At 37.7% G+C, this 18,959-nt stretch overlaps 1 protein-coding gene across 1 annotated transcript in view; it reads left to right on the top strand.

Annotated features, from left to right (window-relative positions):
- The window catches only part of LRP2 (low density lipoprotein receptor-related protein 2), a 214,779-nt gene that overhangs the window by 45,675 nt on the left and 150,145 nt on the right, over nucleotides 1-18,959 (top strand). Inside the window, exons 4-7 of the mRNA XM_011960602.1 lie at nucleotides 2,190-2,306; nucleotides 15,384-15,494; nucleotides 15,834-15,947; nucleotides 17,662-17,778. Of these exons, the coding sequence (XP_011815992.1) occupies nucleotides 2,190-2,306; nucleotides 15,384-15,494; nucleotides 15,834-15,947; nucleotides 17,662-17,778 (459 nt within the window). The remainder of the gene's footprint in view (nucleotides 1-2,189; nucleotides 2,307-15,383; nucleotides 15,495-15,833; nucleotides 15,948-17,661; nucleotides 17,779-18,959) is intronic.

Raw genomic sequence — 18,959 nt, 5'->3', positions numbered from 1 at the left:
GAGTGCATTAAGTTCCCAGATTGATAGTTCTATCATTCCTGTGTGCCTATAGTCCGTTTTCATAACTGTTTTCTAATTACTCCTTAAAGTGTCCTCTAGAAGACTATGAGCTGCTTGAGGGTAGGGATTGTGCCTTATTCATTCGCAGATTCCCATATTGCTACACTGTGTGGTACATAATAGGCCCTCAACAGATGTTTGTGTAATTAATGAATAGATGAATCTCAGCATTAGATTGGTTGATGGAATTATATAATTTTAATTTGTTTCCTCACATTTGAATGAGCTTTTAATTGCTCCTTCATAAGTCCTTTGAAAACCTAAGCACAAAATTTAGAATTATTTGGGCTTGATGTAAAGAAGAAAGCCAAGGTAATTGAAATAGCACTGATACCTGACCTAGTTTCTTTTCATATTTTGTTTGAGACACTCATGACTTGCCTTCTCGGGAATAAAAGAAAGTTCTTTAATTTTATGTGAAAATTGGCAATATATGCTTAAATAAATTATATGGAAATTTAATGAGGAAGCATTAATCTCTTTAACCTTTTTCAGATAAAATTGTCTCTCTGCCATGGGCATAATTCAGACATTTAAGTGCCTTCTGGAAAAATCTACCTATTCTACCTTTATTTATAGAAGTAAAATTGGACCCACAGGTATAAAGTACTTAGAGAAAATATGAAATTATTTAGTGTTAGAAATAGGCTGACTGGAAAAATTTTGTTTGCTATTCCAGAATTATATGACACCATTTTATTAATTTAACAGAAAGAAGGAACAAAATGACAAGGAAGATATAATCAATTAAGCATGGAGAAGGGTGTTAATTATGGTTTTATAAAATATCTTATCACATGATAATTTTTTTATGTTTGAATTTTCAAGTACCACCTTGAAAACTGTCACTGTCTACTTATCTTTTACATATTTTTTTTTTTTTAGAGACAGGGGTCTTGCTTTGCTGCCCAGGCTGGAGTGCAGTGGCATGATTATAGCTCACTGTAACTACGTAAAAAGAGAAGTTTTTTTTGGCTGAAGTGATCCTCCTACCTCAGCCTTCCAAGTAGCTAGGACTACAGCTACTTGAAAGTGAGCCACTGTGCCCAACTAAATTTTTTTTTTTTTTTTTAAGATATAAGGATCTCACTATGTTGCCCAGGCTAGTCTTGCATTCCTGGCCTCAAGTGATCTTGCCTCAGTCTCCCGTAGCTGGGATTACAGGCACGAGCCATAGTGCCAGGTTTACTTGTTGTTTGAAAAGGTTTTTCATGTTAACTTTTGGTCGTACATTCCTTAACAGATATCTAATATTATCAGAAAACCAAGTTTTGCTGAACCTAAATATCTATACTATATGTAAGTATAAGAAGCACTGTAAAAATTGAGGGCAAACCTTTTTTCTTCCATCAGGGGATTATATTATAATTTTTAGTGGATCACGTTTCCCCCCAAAGCTCTTTGTATGTAGATGATTTAAAATCCTACGATAAGATAATGTTACCATGTTATGGTAATTCCTGCCTCAGATTTACAGGATAGCTTTCACATCATGCTTGTGGGCATCAATTCACTGGATTTTATCTGTTTTATCTGGAGGCAAATTTGATGAACTGCTGATGCCCTGCTTTTACCTGTGTTAATCAACATGGGATAAAATCAAGCTAGCTTAAAATTTTTTTTTCCCTTTATAAAATTGATACATGGTCAATGTAAACAGTTTATAGAATAGAGGAAACTATATAGAAAAAATAAAATCACTCATATTCATATTCACACCACGCTGGAATAACTGCTATTAAAGCTTTGGTATATTTCCTTCTTGTTTATACTAGGATTTCAATGGGTGGGTTGGGGGGACCTTGCCCATCCTTGGTTAATACCTATATCTGCAAAATTTTTATTTCATTAACCTTTTCACCATATAGTTTAAAAATCTATATTGTATTCTTTACACATGTTGATAATGTAATTGTGTACGTAGCATGCTTGAGTGTGGACACTATTCTCTGGGCATTTTGATAATATTATACTTTTGCTTTTGCATTGTAAGCTCAGCTTGGTGGTAGCGGGTACTTTATCTTGTGTCCCTATGAACTTTATGCTTTCCAATATCCTTGTTAATGCCAATAGATTCATCTGTGTGTAGCAATAATTATAAATTAAGCAATAATTTTTTCTCTTCACAGCCCAAAGTACATGCTCAAGTCATCAGATAACATGCTCCAACGGTCAGTGTATCCCAGGTGAATACAGGTGCGACCATGTCAGAGACTGCCCAGACGGAGCTGACGAGAATGACTGCCGTAAGTCTGTTTTAGTCCTTGCACCGTATTTGGTTTCACCCTTGTCCCTTTGGCATTTTAATCAATTTGTTAGATTTGCTGATGGACATAAATGCCTACGATATGCCTCTTGTTATTGCAATCTCTTGGCAGATTCTTTTGTGGATTAGAGGTGATGTTCTGATAAGAGTCTATTTTTAACAAGACATTCTAAGAGTGTTCTGCCTTAGTGCATCAAGTTTCTGTATTTTTTATGGTAAGAAACTTTTAACGTGAACATAGATTCCAACAGGAAGGATAAATACATCAAGTACAGAATTTAGTTTGGTCAATTTTAACTGTTATTACACAGCTATAGTAAGTTTCTAGGTCAAATTTCTCACTAGTTTTCCTGCTTTTATGGACTCAACATTTTTCAGATTATCTTTGGAAAAGTGTTACATTTTGAAAATGGCTTTTCCTATAACAGCAGCATACTATGTCTGTCTGTATAATGTATAAGTATTACCACACCAAAATAAGAAAGTGCAATCATAGTTCATTATGTAGTAACAGGTAAGTAAAGAATAATCTTCCTCTTTCAAGTCTTCTATAGAACTGTTAGGATACGAGAAGATAGGAATTAGTCTGCTGTGTCAGTCCTATAGTCCATATAATTGTCTTTAATCGCAGACATACCACAGTTTCTTTCTCTCTCTCTCTTTATTTTTTATTTTTTTGAGAAGGAGTTTCACTCTTGTTGCCCAGGCTGGAGTGCAGTGGTGTGATCTCGGCTCACCGCAACCTCCGCCTCCCGGGTTCAAGCAATTCTCCTGCCTCGACCTCCTGAGTAGCGGGGATTACAGGCGTGCGCCACCATGCCTGGCTAATTTTTGTATTTTTAGTAGAGATGGCATTTCACCATGTTGGTCAGGCTGGTGTTGAACTTCTGACCTCAGGTGATCCACCCGCCTCGGCCTCCCAAAGTGCTGGGATTACAGGCATGAGCCACCGTGTCTGGCCCCTAGTTTCTCTTAAAAGCTCTTACAAGTCTATCATTTATGAATTTTTCCATAAGTTCCTTGAGTTTTTAATATATATATGTTTATATATGTTTTTAATATATATATAATATATATATTTCTGACAGGCCTTTTAGTGCACTCCTGCATTTCATAAGTTTACTATGTGCTGTGTAAAGCAATAGTCATGTGTCATTTAATGAGGGGGACACATTCTGAGAAATGTGTTGTTAGGCAATTATGTTGTTGTGTGAACACGATAGAGTGTAGTTAAGCAAACCTGGATGGTCTAACCTACTGCACACCCAGGGTAAACAGTATATACCCTAGGCATTTACTCTTGCTCCTCGGCTGCAAACCTGCACACCATGTTACTGTGCTAAATACTATAGGCAACTGGAGCACAATGTTAAGTATTTATGTATCTAATCATATGTAAACATAGAAAAGGTACAGCAAAAATATGGTATTATAATCTTAGGGGACCATTGTAGTACATGTAGCCCATCCTGTTTGTCGTTGACCGAAAGAGCCATATGCGGTTCATGACTGTACTTCCTTTTGTTTGCTCTTAAATTTATATTTCAAACTTCAAGGAATTATCCCAGTATTCCATTAATTGGTGAGCAGATTTTTGTGTACCTTAGAAATCTTGATCATAAACTTTTCAGTTATTATTTTCAGTTATTATGTCTCTGACTGAAAATTTAAGGTTTTAGCCTATTCTCATGGGATATCTCCTCTATTGTTTTATAATTCTGATTTAATTTTAGTTCTCTAGATTGTCTCTACATTCCTTCCTTTGATATAAATGGTTGATTTTATGCTTTCTGATAAAAGAGCTATCTTGTGTAAACTTTGTTAAACTTCCCAATATGGTGCCGTGACTAGGGTAGGAGCTAACATACGTTGATTATGGCAAGCAAATTGTTTCTAGTCACTGTACATTTCAAACTATACTGTTCATGGAAGACATACTTGTATATGTGCAAAGGCAAGACTTATACTTCCATCCATACCATGACCACATGGTACATTTTTTAAAAAGATGCTTCTCCAGTGCTTTCTTCCTTGCATGTTATTTTTCTTTGAGAGAAGCGTCTGTGCTATTTGTCCTTGTCTCTCCATTTCCTCGCACAGTTCCTAGTATAGTTCTGTTCTAATTTTCATCTTAAATATTCTTATTTATCTATCTATTTAATTATTTTTTATTTTACTTAAAGTTCTGGGGCACATGTACAGAATGTGTAGGTTTGTTACATAGATATACACGTGCCATGGTAGTTTGCTGCACATATCAACCCATCATCTAGGTTTTAAGCCCCACGTGCATTAGGTATTTGTCCTAATGCTCTCCGTTCCCTTGACCCCACCCCCATGACAGGCCCCAGTGTGTGATGTTCCCCTCTCTGTATACATGTGTTCTCATCGTTCAACTCCCACTTATGAGTGAGAACATGTGGTATTTGGTTTTCTGTTCCTGTGTTAGTTTGCTGAGAATGATGCCTTCCAGCTTCATCCATGTCCTTGTAAAAGACATGAACTCATTCCTTTTTATGGCTGCGTAGTATTCCATGGTGTATATATGCTACATTTTCTTTATCCAGTTTATCATTGATGGGCATTTGGGTTGGTTCCAAGTCTTTGCTATTATAAATAGTGCTGCAATAAACATACGTGTGCATGTGTCTTTATTTTTTGAAAGAGATTATAGTGTTTCCACTTTGGATTTACCTTCACTCTGGAAATTATGCAAAGAATTTAGACTAAACTCTGGCAAGTTTAGAGATGGTGGCGTGTGTCTGGATGCCACAGAATAGCAAGTTCAGGGGTCAAGGATTCTCCTTTCAGGGCTTTGTAAAGCACACAGTAGGTTCTTCATTGAGGCAAATGAAGAAGATATTTTTGATTAATAATAATGATAAATCATATGTTATATTTTGTAGCATTTTGTAAATTTCAGAGCACTATTAAATTCTAGTTGTTACTGTTAGGTTCCTTTATGAGGGCAATAGGGCAGGCACTATTATGATGTCTTATGAATAAATGAAAACTTCAGAGAGAAGAGTGACTTGTTTGAGGTTGTATAGTAGAGATAGGGCTTAATTTGTCTTCTAGTTCCAAGTGTGGTGATTGCTCTTCGTGGAGGGCTTTATTTACAGAAGGAGAAAGTCCTATCTTGTACGAGTTAAGAGACCACCAGAGGCCTGTACCACCAGCCAAAAGTCTGTGTCTTTATCCCTTATTTACAAGTAGATGAAAATGAGTGCTTCATTGCAAATGCAGTGGGACTAAAGGAATTGCTACTTTGGGGAAAGTAAAAGTCAGCTGAAACAGAATGTTTGCAGCCAAGTCTAAAGTCAGTAATACAACCGGCTCACAACTTTGCCAGTGAACCTTCTGGCAAAAACCTGGCAGGCTACGAATATGCAAGTAGCTGCTGTAAAAGGGAATGAAGCAGAGGAAGTGAGATTTATAAGCTATTATATGTGGGCAGGAGATTTTAATCAAGTTTTTTTTAATTAAAAAAATTTAAGTACAAATAGTTGGTGAAATAATGATTCACTAAGGAAAGAAAACCAAATTTGGCTTATTGTTTCTGGAATCATGTAAGTTATGAACCTTTCAGGGCACATTGTGGCCTAAAATGAATCACATGCAGGTAAGGGATTTTGCAATGAGGTATTCTTTCCTATTTCCCTCTACCTTGTTTACTGATTGCTAAGTTTCATTTATGAAAGAGTGTAAAAAAAAATAAAAAAAAAAAACCTCAGAAATCAGGGGAAAGGTAGAAAAGAATCTTCTTATTCTTTGTTAGTGCTTTGATCTGGTCACAGTCAGATATGTACAAGCAGGAAATGAATGGCCTGGATCAAAGCCTTAGAAAATGCTAGTATAGGGAACGGGTCGCAGGAGTGGTCCCATTTTGTTTTCCTTCTTTGTTTAAAGCTCTTGTGGAAAATGGGAAAGGGAACTGCCAGTCACCGAGCACCAGCCACCATCTTGCCCACTTTTCACATCGATGCTGCAAGGGGGGGTATGAGGACCAGCTCTGTTTTACAGAGAGTGTAAAGATTATCAAGATGTGAGAGTAGGGGAGCCAGGATTTTAACCTAGGTCTCAACCGTATGTCTGTGCTCTTAAAAGATTTTGCTTTAGGAATAGAAATATGTAACTTATTTTTGTTTAAAGGTTACTTAGCTATTTTATTATTTTTACATATTATTGTCTAAACGTTTTTAGTATGGAAGGTTTTTTTTTTAACATATACAAAAGAAGCATGAATTGTATAGTGAACCCCTTTGTATGCATCAAATAATTACATCAATGATGAACTCATAACTAGTATTGTTTTATTTATTCTCTTTATTCTCCCCATTATTTTGAAGTATTTCTTAGACATTATATAATTCCACCTGTAAATATTTCAGTATTTGTCTCTAAAATATAAGGACTAAAACATAAACATAATATCATTATCACACCTAAAAATTAAACAACTCTTCTTTAAAATAATCAGATATCGAGTCCATGTTTAAAATTCCCCAATCATCTTGTTATTTTTTACAGTTTGATTATTTAAATCGAAGTCCAAATAAAATATTTATGTTCAAGTTAGTTGATGTGTCTCATAAGCCTTTCAATTTGTGGGGTTTCCTTCTATTTCTGTTCTTTACTCCTTGCAATTTACTTGTTAAAAAAAAACCCAGGTCACTTGTCCTGGAGTTTCCCACAGTCTGGGTTGTGCTCATTGTGTCCCCTGATGTCCTTTAACATGTTCTCTGTCCTCTGTATTTCCTGGCAATTAGTAGCTAGACCTGGAGCAGGGTTTCTCGACCTTGACACTAATGACATTTGGAACCGGACAGTTCTTTCTTGTGCATTGTAGAATGTCTAACAGTATCCCTGACCTCTATCCATTAGATGTCGGTAGCATTGCCCAGTTGTGACAATCCAAAATTGTCACAAAATTGTAAAGCACACAGTAGGTTCTTCATTGAGGCAAATGAAGAAGATATTTTTGATTAATAATAATGATAAATCATATGTTATATTTTGTAGCATTTTGTAAATTTCAGAGCATTATTAAATTCTAGTTGTTACTGTTAGGTTCCTTTATGAGGACAATAGGACAGGCACTATTATAATGTCTTATGAATAAATGAAAACTTCAGAGAGAAGAGTGACTTGTTTGAGGTTGTATAGTAGAGATAGGGCTTAATTTGTCTTCTAGTTCCAAGTATGGTGACTCTGGACATTGTCAAATGTCCTCCAGGAGCAAAATCATCCAGTTGAGAACCACTAATTTAGGAGACTGAACAGGTGCAAGGGTTTTCTTGGAGGGTGGGTGGAAACAAGGGAAGGCAAGAATACTTTTTATGTAAATGTGTGTATTTTCATTAGGAGACCCAGGATAGCTAGCTGTCTGTGATGTGAGTAGCCATTGATGATCATTGCTGAAATCCATTTAGTCATAGCAGTTCTTAGTTATTTTAAATGTTGCATTAGGTATCTAACAGCTGTTGTTAGTTACTTTAAATTAGAATGTTTTCATGTGATCGAAGATTAAGTGAGGCTTAGTCAGAAATCATCTTCATGAGACATGACACTTTATTATTTCTTCAATGACGATGCATGGAAGTCATTACTTGTGGACAAACTTAGAATCAGCCTGTGAATGGGGCTTTTGTTTTTCTATTTCTCAGAAATAGAATGGCCTATAGGAATGAATATATTAGGTACCTGGAAACCACCTAAAAATAGTAATGGATGTTGGAAAAACTCCAAAGAAGGACTCAATTCTTCCCTCCAATATTCAAAAGGATTAGGGAGCTTGATGTTGTAGTTCATAGCCCTGCCTGTCATTCCAGACCCCTACGTTGTAGTTCATACCCTTTCAAGCCTCTAAAATTAAGACACTGAGCTCCAAGACAGAGTACCTTGTGTCCATTCCAGGCATTCCTTTACAGAACAAAGAGTGGTGTGTAAGAGTCCTCTTAGGGAGGCAGGCAAGGAGAGAGGAGGTGAGAGAATGGTCGAGATGGTGAGGAAGGCGAGGGTATTAGGGTCTCAACAAAAAGATTATTTTTGAGATAAATTTGGTATAGTATGAGAGATTCTTACTGTGTTTGGTCTTTTTAAAGTCTGCTTCGTCTTTATATGCATAAGGTATGGGTGGTTATTTTACCCTTTTAGAAAAATTTCTGAATATATATGTGTGTGTGTGTGTGTGTGTGTGTGTGTGTGTGTGTGTGTATAGCTGCGAAACAGGTAAAAGCTCATTTTCACCCTTAGTTCTTTTATTATTCAATCTGGTCATCTGTAAAATGGCATCTTATATGAAACGGCTTGTCAATTAACTTTTTTTTTTTTTTAAAGGAACAGAGAGATTCAAAACTGTGGTCCATTTTGCTTCTAATGGGATTAGCATCAAGGAAAAACCACTCATGCAGGGTCTAAGATAAACATCAGAACAATGCAGCAATTATAGGTCATTCAATTAATATATTGAAGTGACTTTCAGTTGCTCAAAAATAGTACAGTTTTTTTCTGTTAAGTGAAAAGATTATTTTGCTTTTTCAAGCACCATATTAGAATGATTTTGGTGTGAATAAAACTATTGCTAATTATCGTTGGTTTGCAGCACTTCTCTTTTGTTACTTAGGAATGCCAAAGAAAGGGTAAAATCCCTGTTACAATGAAGGCTTTCTTGCCGGTAATCAGCAGTATTTGGTCTGCCTGCAACTGGGGCTGCTTTGTCTCAGAAGTTTTATTTCTATTGACTTTCTGGTCTTTAGAATTTAAACATTTTTCTTTATATCTCTAACTGCTGAAACTCCAGCTGAGGGAACAGTGGGAGGGGAATAAAGAAGATGCTTAAAGTCATTTTGTGGACTGTGAGGGTGCATGAAGAACATGTTCTTCAAACTCAGTTCCACATTTAAGCTGCCCAATGAGCCTTGCCCTTGCTATTCTCTCTCTCCCTGAAGCTGGAAAGAAGAAGCAGGCGACTCTCCAAAGGACCCCATCTTACCTGTCACATCACAGATGTACCTTTTTAGCATTCTCACAATTGAGATAGGATTCAGAGCCCTGAAACCTGGAGGAAGGAGAGAAAACTCTCTTTTATTTAGTTTCCATCATACAAGGATGTTATAAACATCCGCCGTCTTTAAAAAGATCCTAAGATCCCTTTTAGTTGTTGCCAATTACTCTGCTCCCTTTAACAACAGAGTTTCCTAGCATTATCGATAACGGCTGTTTCCATTTACTCTCGTCCTGTTTCTTTCTTTAAAAAAAATTTTTTTAAACCTATGTAATATATCCAACTGATTGTCCTTTTTTTTTAGAACTCACTGAAAATAGTCCTTCATCTTCACCAATCTTCTGAAAACATTCTTTCAATGCTACCAATGACCGCCATTATGCTAAGCCGAATAGTTCTTGTTCAAATGTCACTTCTCAGAGAAGTGACATAGTCCCCATAGTTACTCTTTACCTTTTACCCAGCTCTATTTTTGCAACTTTTTTTTCCCATTGCTACATTTACTTTAATAACTGTAATTCCACTCTTCCCAAACAATGTCAGTTCCAGGAGAAATGGGATTTTATTTCATTCTTTAGTACCTTGCACACCTATAGGTGTGCAATAATTATTTTTGCATGGATTGATTAATAAAATGCTGTGGGAATTGCTACTTCACTTATAATTTTGTTTACCTTTTAATTTAATTCTTAGCACAGTATCTACGAAGTCACATTTCAATAAATATATGTTGAACGCAAGAGAATTCTAATGAAGAAGAAGGCATCACTCTGTAGAATAACTGGTTTCTAGGATATTGACATTCACCCAGCAATGATTTACTGATAAGTACTCAAATTATTTGGGGCTAGGTTTCCAGCAGGGAGGCTGAACCACGCCATTTCTAGTGATTGGAAAGTGGCTACTCTTATAATCCTGGGGTGCAGCTAGTTTTCCTGTCTCTTTGATTAGATTTTGTCTTTTGTTCTGCCCGGGGGGGTCCCTGGGAATAACTACTAAGGTATGGGACCATGGTGTTGTCTGGCCTTCAATGGAAACCCAGTGCCACGAAACATGATGTACATTATAAACATTTGTTTACCCCTTAGAAGGCATCTTACTTCTTTGTACTCTTCCTTGGAACATTTGATGCACATTTTTCCATCTTGTTGCTTATCACTTTTGTAATATAGCTTGTGTGAGGTTTTTTTTTTTTTTTTTTTTTTTTGGAGATAGGTGTTACTATGTCAGGTTTTATCATATTACCAGAGTTGGTTGACAGCTCTGTATATGGGAAGAAGGTAGTGCTGTGGATCTGGAATCCTTGCAGCAACGCTCTCAGGCACATTTCTAATTGAGGGCTAAGATTAGGTCGCCGTGGATAGAGACCAGCAAGGAGTCTGGGCCTTAAGACCCAGCTAGTACAAAGGGAGTGAGCTAAGTAAAACTAAATAATTTAGTTTGTTTCTCTTTTTGCTTTGGCTTCCTGAAAGCCACCCAGACTAAACTTGATGTTAGTTCAATTCTACTAGTCCTCGGGATGACCATATTTTCTTTCTCTTTCCAAGGTGCTGAATTTCTTTCTTTTCTTTCTTTCTTTCTTTCTTTCTTTCTTTCTTTCTTTCTTTCTTTCTTTGTTTCTTTCTTTCTTTCTTTCTTTCTTTCTTTTTCTTCTTTCTTTCTTTCTTTCTCTCTCTCTTTCCTTCCTTCCTTCCTTCCTTCTCTTTCTTTCTTTCTCTTTCTTTCCTTCCTTCCTTCCTTTCTTTTCTTTTTTTTTTCCTGAATTTCTTTTTTAATAAATCTGGTTTTATATAACTTTTTATTGAAAGCTTTTTCAAATTACTTTTGGACAGAGGCAGGAAATACTTCTCTGTTTTTTTTCCCTTGTATATTGCTACACTCCCTAGGAGCTAGTCCATGATGGCAGTCACTTTAGGGACTTGAAATTCACCAGGAATGGGGGCTTGGGGATTGGTGGTGGTACCTTTGTGAGACTTTAACTTTATGGCTTGTTTTTTGGTATTGACTCTCGTGTTTTTCCTGGTACTCCTTCTGGAAAGTTGTTTTTCCTGTGTAGGTTTCCTAGAATTCCTAGATTATATCATACTGAAGTACTTTGTTGACTATGCCATAAGTTGTGGGAAACTAGAGTTGGCCTCACTTCTCCCTTTTTCCTAATGTGGATGGGAAACTGACTGGCAGAAAGAAAATCTTCCCCCCTTCCTCTTGGGTTTCTCCTTTTTCTTGTCATAATCTCTTTTAAGAACTTCCTATTACCATTCCATTCAATTTCTTTCTTCTTTAATTTTTCGCTTCTTCCTGTTACTTACTCTGCAGCCTATAAGTGGTAGTTGTATCTGTGGCAGTGGTTAGTAACATGGGTTATGGAGCCAAGTTGCTTGGATTTGAATTCTGGCTCTCCAACTTTACCAGTTATGTGATCTTTCTCAAATTCCTTAACCTCTTAATGCCTCAAGTTCTTCCTCTATAAAATGGGAGTCATCATAGTATTTACTTCATGAAGTTGTTATGAAGATGAAATGAGTTTATACATATTGAGTACTTTGACACATATCTGGCACGTAGTTTTTAACATATGTTATTGATAATGATGATGATGATGATTGCTTGTTCAACTTTGTGGGTAGTACTTGCAAGTAAGTGCTTGTGGCCAAACTGGTAGATTCTTTCTGGCAAATCATTATATTGACTGGATTAATCTGTCTTGGAGCCAGAGTAAATAACATAAAGTAACTTATAAAGGACGACTCTAGGACCTTGAAAAGTCCCAGGTGTCTGGGCTGGACTTGTATCGGTAAGTTCTTTTGTGTGTGTGTTTCCCAATCTTGGCTTAAGTTTCCTAACCTACTTTTAAGATCCCTTCTTCATAATAATGATCTTTTCTATGTTCTTTTCAGCCATGCTGTCAAATGGTGAGAATAAAACATGTCTACAGTCTTCCTGTCAAGATAATAATGAATAGTGCCTTATGTTTGTATCTTATTCTGCTGTATGATACTCTGCTTAAAATAAGTTCCATTCTAAGAGGTCTACAAGGTCTTCAAACTACATTTCTACACCCTCCTCCCTGATTATGTAAACAGAACTATAGCATGGAACTTTCTTGCTCCAAACCAAGTCATTAACAGTGAAAAAATATAAAAACTCTTGTCTGCATATTTTGGGGGCAGCTCCCAATTATGGGGTAACAAATCTGAACGTGCATCATTTGGGATCGGGAGAAAATAAAGAAAGGGGAAGCAAGGAGTGGTGTGAGGAAGGATATTCTCACCTTTTTGTGTTAGGAAAAGCTTAAAGAAAAACCTCAGACCTTTAAGGTTTTTTATAGCTACTTGTTGATCTTTCCATTAAAACCAAATTCAGAAATAAGAGTTTCCTTGGTGTTCTTTTATATGGTCGCCTCTCATATTGCACTTTACCCTATACTTAAAATCTTGCAGGACATTTTAGCCACATGATGGATTTGCTCTTTGGGAAGAAGGTTAGACTCAGGCTTGCCAAGCAAATAAACCAAAAAATAAGATTTTAGATATCTCCCAGTTGGAAGCTCAAAGGATTTTGACTTATTGTTTTCTGGAGTAGATTGAAACTCATTAACATCTTTAGCAATGATAGTAGAATCCATTCATTTCTTTCTTTGGTCAGTGTTAACAGTTTGGACCTGTTCTCTCTGTGTGGATCTCCAAAGGGGGAAAACCATTTGGAAACAGATTTCCAAGTATTTTCAGTATTTTGTGGAGTTAGGGAGCTCTGTGCAATCTTTCCTATAAGTATACATCTCAGGTTAACTATGCACAGAAGAGATCAAGGTGTGCAGGGGTTGAGAGGGGTCCCCTGCTGATTGAGAGAGATTCTTTATCAGTGTGGATGGAGACAAGAAAGCTGTTCGTTCTTCATTCCAAAAGTCGAACTGCTGACCTCTGGCCATCACAATACCCTCCCTGATGATATCAAGCTGGCCTTGTTGTTTGTTGGGTGGGGAATGGGCCATGTCAGTAAACTTTTAGTCATGTCAGTGGTTACTGTTTTAATCCTTTTCCTTTCAATTATCTGGCACTGGTTCTCAAAAAGCAGGATGAGGAAAATGAGAGAGCCACACAGCACACTTATTCCAGATTCTTTATAATTATCACCTTAAATGAAGTAGCCGCCGTTCAAGCCCAGATTAATTTTCCTCCTGACAAGTAGCTTATCTGTTGCAAAGAGCTGGGTTTTCTATGGGTTTTTCTCCTGCTTGCTGCTGCTCTTAAAAGGCTAGATAACACATTGACTCTAGGAGCTATCTGGCTCACAAGGGCAAAGGAATTGCTTGCTGGCCTCACCTGGTCTTTTGCATCTCTTGAAAGCAGAATTAGTAAACATCACTTGAAGGGAGAGTTGTGTGACCCATTTGAAGGTACATTTGTAAGGCATATCTTCTCAGTGAGGAAAGACAGCAATAACTCTAGGCACCGGCTCACTTTTGGACTACTAAAAAACAAAATAAAATTCAGAAAAAATTTTAAATGTTAACTAGCTATTTAAAAACACCTTCCATTTTAACATATGATCGACTATACATAACTCTGGCAATTGAGATATTTAAGGACACTTAACAGACTAACTTTGAACCTCTGGAGATGAGAAGAGTTAGGCTTATTCCTTTACTATACCAAAAAAAAAAAAAAAAGAAAAAAGATCATTGGAGAGTCCGTTTTTAAAAAGTGCAAATTGTTAACATGGCACAAGTTTAGTACAGTTTCAGCACAGAATTTCGTACACGGCTTCTGCTTGAAAAGACTTGGGACTATCCAAAGAATTATCTTCAATATATTTACATCTCTATAAAATCTCAAACGGGGTTCTTAAGTGCAAAATTGAGACTCAAAGTTAACTAAGACATACCTTTTCCTTTGTTAAAAAGAAATCGGAAGATGACCTGCTAATCATTACAAAAATAATCTTTCATGAAAAAGATGGTCAGACCAAGGAAGATATCACATTTGTGAAAAGGAGGGTATTCAAAGGCCATAAAAGGCAGAACTTCAAAATATTTTAAAAAGCCAAATGACTAAAATGTTCACCTGTGATAAATAATAGCAATATTGAACATTTCTTGAGCACAGTGAGTAATGTCCCACCACCCCTGTACTAAGTGTTGGGGATTCTAAAACGAGTAAGACAGGATCCTTGATCTCAGGGAGTTTCGTTATGTCATGGGGGAAAGAGATCAACAATCCACAGAATAAAGCCTCCAGTAAGAAGTCACGAGAGACAGGTGGTCCAAGTCTGGTAAGTAGAGAGGAGGGACAGATAGCATGTTATTCCTGTAAGGGACTTCCTGATTTTCCACTGTGACCTAGAAAACCAGGTCCAGTGAGTAGCAGTGAGGTGGTCACATGTACATAACATGGCAACAATAATTTGTGCTTTGAGGGCACATTATGCTTTTCAACATGCTTCACCAGACAGGGTCTTTTCAGGCCCCTCTACCCTGTGCAGTAGATTATCCAAATGTGCAGAAAGGGAAGTAGAAACATAGGACATGAAGCTTGAGTCACAGTAAATAGCTGCTGAGTGGTACCTCTGGGCCACCAGGGCTCCTGAACTCTAGGCCTGCTTTCTTTCTCCACCCCCCAGTGGAAGAAATGGCCTTTCTTTCTTCCAAGCTTGTGCAGTGGTACTTTAGTTTCCTGGGATGTTATTTGTATTATGTAAAATAATGTTCCATTTTGAGCTAAAGTTAAATTCTTTCTCATTCTTCATCTTTTAGCTCAAAAGTCACTTCTTTAGGGGAGACTTTTCTGCTATGCAGTCTCACAGTCCTCTGTACCTTCCACATTAGCACTTATCCCAGTTTGTAATTTACCATTTGTGTCTTACTTGACTAATATTTGTCTCCTCTGTCCAGCCTTACTCTCCATGAAGCCAGGGAGCATATTTTCTTGTGTGTCTATCAATATGTGCTCAGCATTTAGTGACTTGCATATAGTAATCACTCAGTAAATGTTTGCTGAAGGAAATTTAAGATTTGTTTGCTGTTTCCATTTTTTTTTTTTTTTTAAACAATAGAATACGCAACATGTGAGCAGCTTACTTGTGACAATGGAGCCTGCTATAACACCAGTCAGAAGTGTGATTGGAAAGTTGATTGCAGGGACTCCTCAGATGAAATCAACTGCAGTAAGTATTGCGCACAAGATGTGCAGTGGTGTGCTGAAGCTGGTTTATACTGGCTTGAGAGAGCCAATTATGTGCATCTCTTCCCAAGTTCAGTTTCAGTGAATTCATGTTGGTAGTTTGAAGTCAGCCGTTGGTAGGAGAATTTACACACTGGAAATCAGCAAACATTACAAACCAGGGCCTTTTTGTTCCTGGATAACTGATTCTTAAACATTTACCAGCACACCACTGCTTAATAAGAATCCCTTCTTAAACTGGAGATGATCTTCCTTTGAGATTAAATGGCTACAATGGAGTTAACTTCTCTCTTTTCTTTCCCTTCCTAACTTTCTGTTGCAGCTGAGATATGCTTGCACAATGAGTTCTCATGTGGCAGTGGAGAGTGTATCCCTCACGTTTATGTCTGTGACCATGACAGTGATTGCCAAGACGGCAGTGATGAACATGCTTGCAGTACGGTGATTTCGTTATGCTGGGTCATGTTGTTGGGAGTGTTTTGTTTTGTTTTATCCCCGCCTCCCCCACCAATGTACTACTTTTTTCAAGGAAAAGAGTCACTACATTTGATGGCAGATGGAATCAGAAGGTCACTAGGGGCCATGACACGAGCCTTTGTGGTGTTGCTGGACCTGGGCTCCTTTATCTTTCAAGGATCTGCGTAGATGTAAAGGGCTAGTGATGGACAGTTTGCCTTCTTTCCTTAGGCTCCAGGGGTACAGGATATATTGTATCACTGCATTCTCAAATGACCCGTACCTCTGAGAACCTTGGTAGTTGAGTAAGAGAAGTGTTTTTAAGGGAAAGGAATTTCCCTAGGAGTGGCTCTAACTCTCCTCTTTACTTTGAAATTTCTACTGCGTTAAAGTTGGAGGGTCAGGAAAGTTTCTTTTTCTTCTTCTTCTTTTTTTTTTTTTTTTTTTTGGAGATGGAGTTTTGCTTTGTTGCCCAGGCAGGAGTACAGTGGCATGATCTCGACTTACTGTAACCTCCACCTCCTGGGTTCAAGCAATTCTCCTGCTTCAGCCTCCTAAGTAGCTGGGATCACAGGCATGCGCCACGATGTCCGGCTAATTTTGTGTTTTTAGTAGAGATGGGGTTTCACCATGTTGGCCAGGCTGGTCGCGAACTCCTGACCTCAAGTGATCCACCCGCCTCAGCCTCCCAAAGTGCTGGGATTATGGACATGAGCCACCGCGCCCAGACTGAAAGTTTCAGTGTGGTATAGGTGGCTTTCTTGCCTCCACTTCTTCACTCTGACCTTGCTTTTATGTCCATGCTGTTGTCTGCTTGTTGCCACCTCCACTTATTTTTTCGGAATGAGTAAAGTTAGAAGACTCCGTGAAAGAGTTTTACTATTTCCAGTAAGTTGACAGCTTTTTGTGGTAATTTATTTACTAGAATGTGTGATTTCCCTCCATACCTCTTTTGATTGGTTGGTACCCATGCCTTAGGGTGTTGTTAAATATTTTCGATATCACCCTAATTTTCAATGAGTCATGCCTGACTTCCTTTCTGGAACCTGGGCTTATTTCAGCGACAGAGAATCATAGAGAATGTGACATCATGGAATGGTTGACTCAGAATCATTTGGTCATAGATTAGCAATTACGGAGCTTATAGTAAAATATGAGAACGTTGGATGTTGTCATGTCTGCAGCATCTTTGCATTTTCTGTTCTGTGCCAACACATTGCAAACCATCTTGTTTTTAATTTTTAATTTTTTTTCTTTTTTGAGACAGGGTCTCACTCTGTCACCCAGGCTGGAGTGCAGTTGTACGATCTCAGCTCACTGCAACTCCACATCCCCAGGCCAGGCTCATGCCATCCTCCCACCTCAGCCTCCCGAGTAGCTGGGACTACAGACATGTACCAGTATGCCTGGCTATTTATTTATTGTTTTGTGTTTTTGGTAGAGATGAAGTCTCACCATGTTTCCCAGGCTGATCTAATTTTTAATCCTGAAAAACAGAAACCGGCATCTGAGTTCATTTCCTAGACCCAAAGCTGCTGTTACCTTCTTTCTCTCTCTCTCTCTTTTTTTTCCTGCTCTTTAAAAGTTTTGTCAAGATATTTAAGAAATAGTTCTGCTTAGGCACTGAGGTGAGAGCACTTTGAGTTTTTCCAGGTGATTTGTGTCTTTAGAGTACAGCTGTTGCTTTGTTCCAGACTATCCGACCTGCGGTGGTTACCAGTTCACTTGCCCCAGTGGCCGATGCATTTACCAGAACTGGGTTTGTGATGGAGAAGATGACTGTAAAGATAATGGAGATGAAGATGGATGTGGTAAGGAGGGGAAGAGATTCCTACTGAAAAGCATTTTCTTCAAGTGTTTTCCAGTGCTTGCTTTTTCTCTTTTCCTTTTTAAAAATTTTGTGTGACAAGCAAGCCTCAGGACTGGCTGGAGTTGAAGGAGTTGTTTAGGAACTTAGTGGGTGGGGAAGAAGGAGGTGACATCAGTAACTTTTCCTAAGAAGATTCAGAACTCAAATACAGATTAAATTATAATCCTCTCCTTTCTATCTTTAAGGCAAAATAGGTAGGACAGTCTCTCCCTCTTCTGTATCTCAGTCTGACTTTCTCCCTTTAAGACTGTCTGTTTTAAATAGATTTACCTATATAAAATTAATAGGCTGGGGAAGGAGAGAAAATAGGGAAAATGTCATTTGTCTTAGACCTTACAATCTTTAAAAATGACTTTGAACCTTGGTAACAGTTCAGCTTATTTTTTTGTTTTGGTTTTGTAAATTCTGATTCCTAAATGAGTCACTGACGTTTAGTGGTGAAAGAGAGGCCACCTTAGGAACATGTGGGGTGGAGCTTGGGATTGGTAAGTGTAGGAGAAGCTACTATCCAGAGAAGTGCTTAAAGATTCTGTGAGAAGGAAATTGCCAGTGATATTCACCCTTTTATGTTACTGATATTCACCCTTTTATGTTGCTGATATCGTCAGCGGCACCTCCAACAATTTAGCCCTTACTAATACCCACACCCTACAGCAAGTTACCTGCACCATTCCAATCCCAGGTATGATAAGGGAAATGCTTGTTCTGGGAGCATAAAACATGGTTTTATGTTTTTATGTTCCAGAAAGTGGTTTTTCAACATTTGGGTTATGGTTTTTCTTATACTATTGACATTTCACTAAATAAACAAAGCAAATCAAAAAGCCCAACCACAAACTCAAGTAATTCTGGACCTAACTTGATGGCCCTACTTCGATAATTCAGGATTTAAATAACTGCATCTTTTCCTAGGGGATTATGAATCTAGTTTGTTGATAATTGAGACCCGTATCTGCTTCTTACTCTTATAACCTGGCTGGGGGCTGCCTCTTCCAGGGAAAGTGGAGTAATTCCATTATGCCTGTCCTTAGAATCTCAGTAAAAGACTAGTGGTAGAGTTAGAAATCACTAACTTATTGTAAAATATAGATCATTTATAGATTTCTCTTGTCCAACTTGCTC

Source organism: Colobus angolensis, unplaced genomic scaffold (genome assembly GCF_000951035.1).
Source record: "Colobus angolensis palliatus isolate OR3802 unplaced genomic scaffold, Cang.pa_1.0 Scaffold517, whole genome shotgun sequence".
Lineage (NCBI taxonomy): Eukaryota > Metazoa > Chordata > Mammalia > Primates > Cercopithecidae > Colobus > Colobus angolensis.
This window is presented reverse-complemented; position numbering and strand designations above follow the sequence as displayed.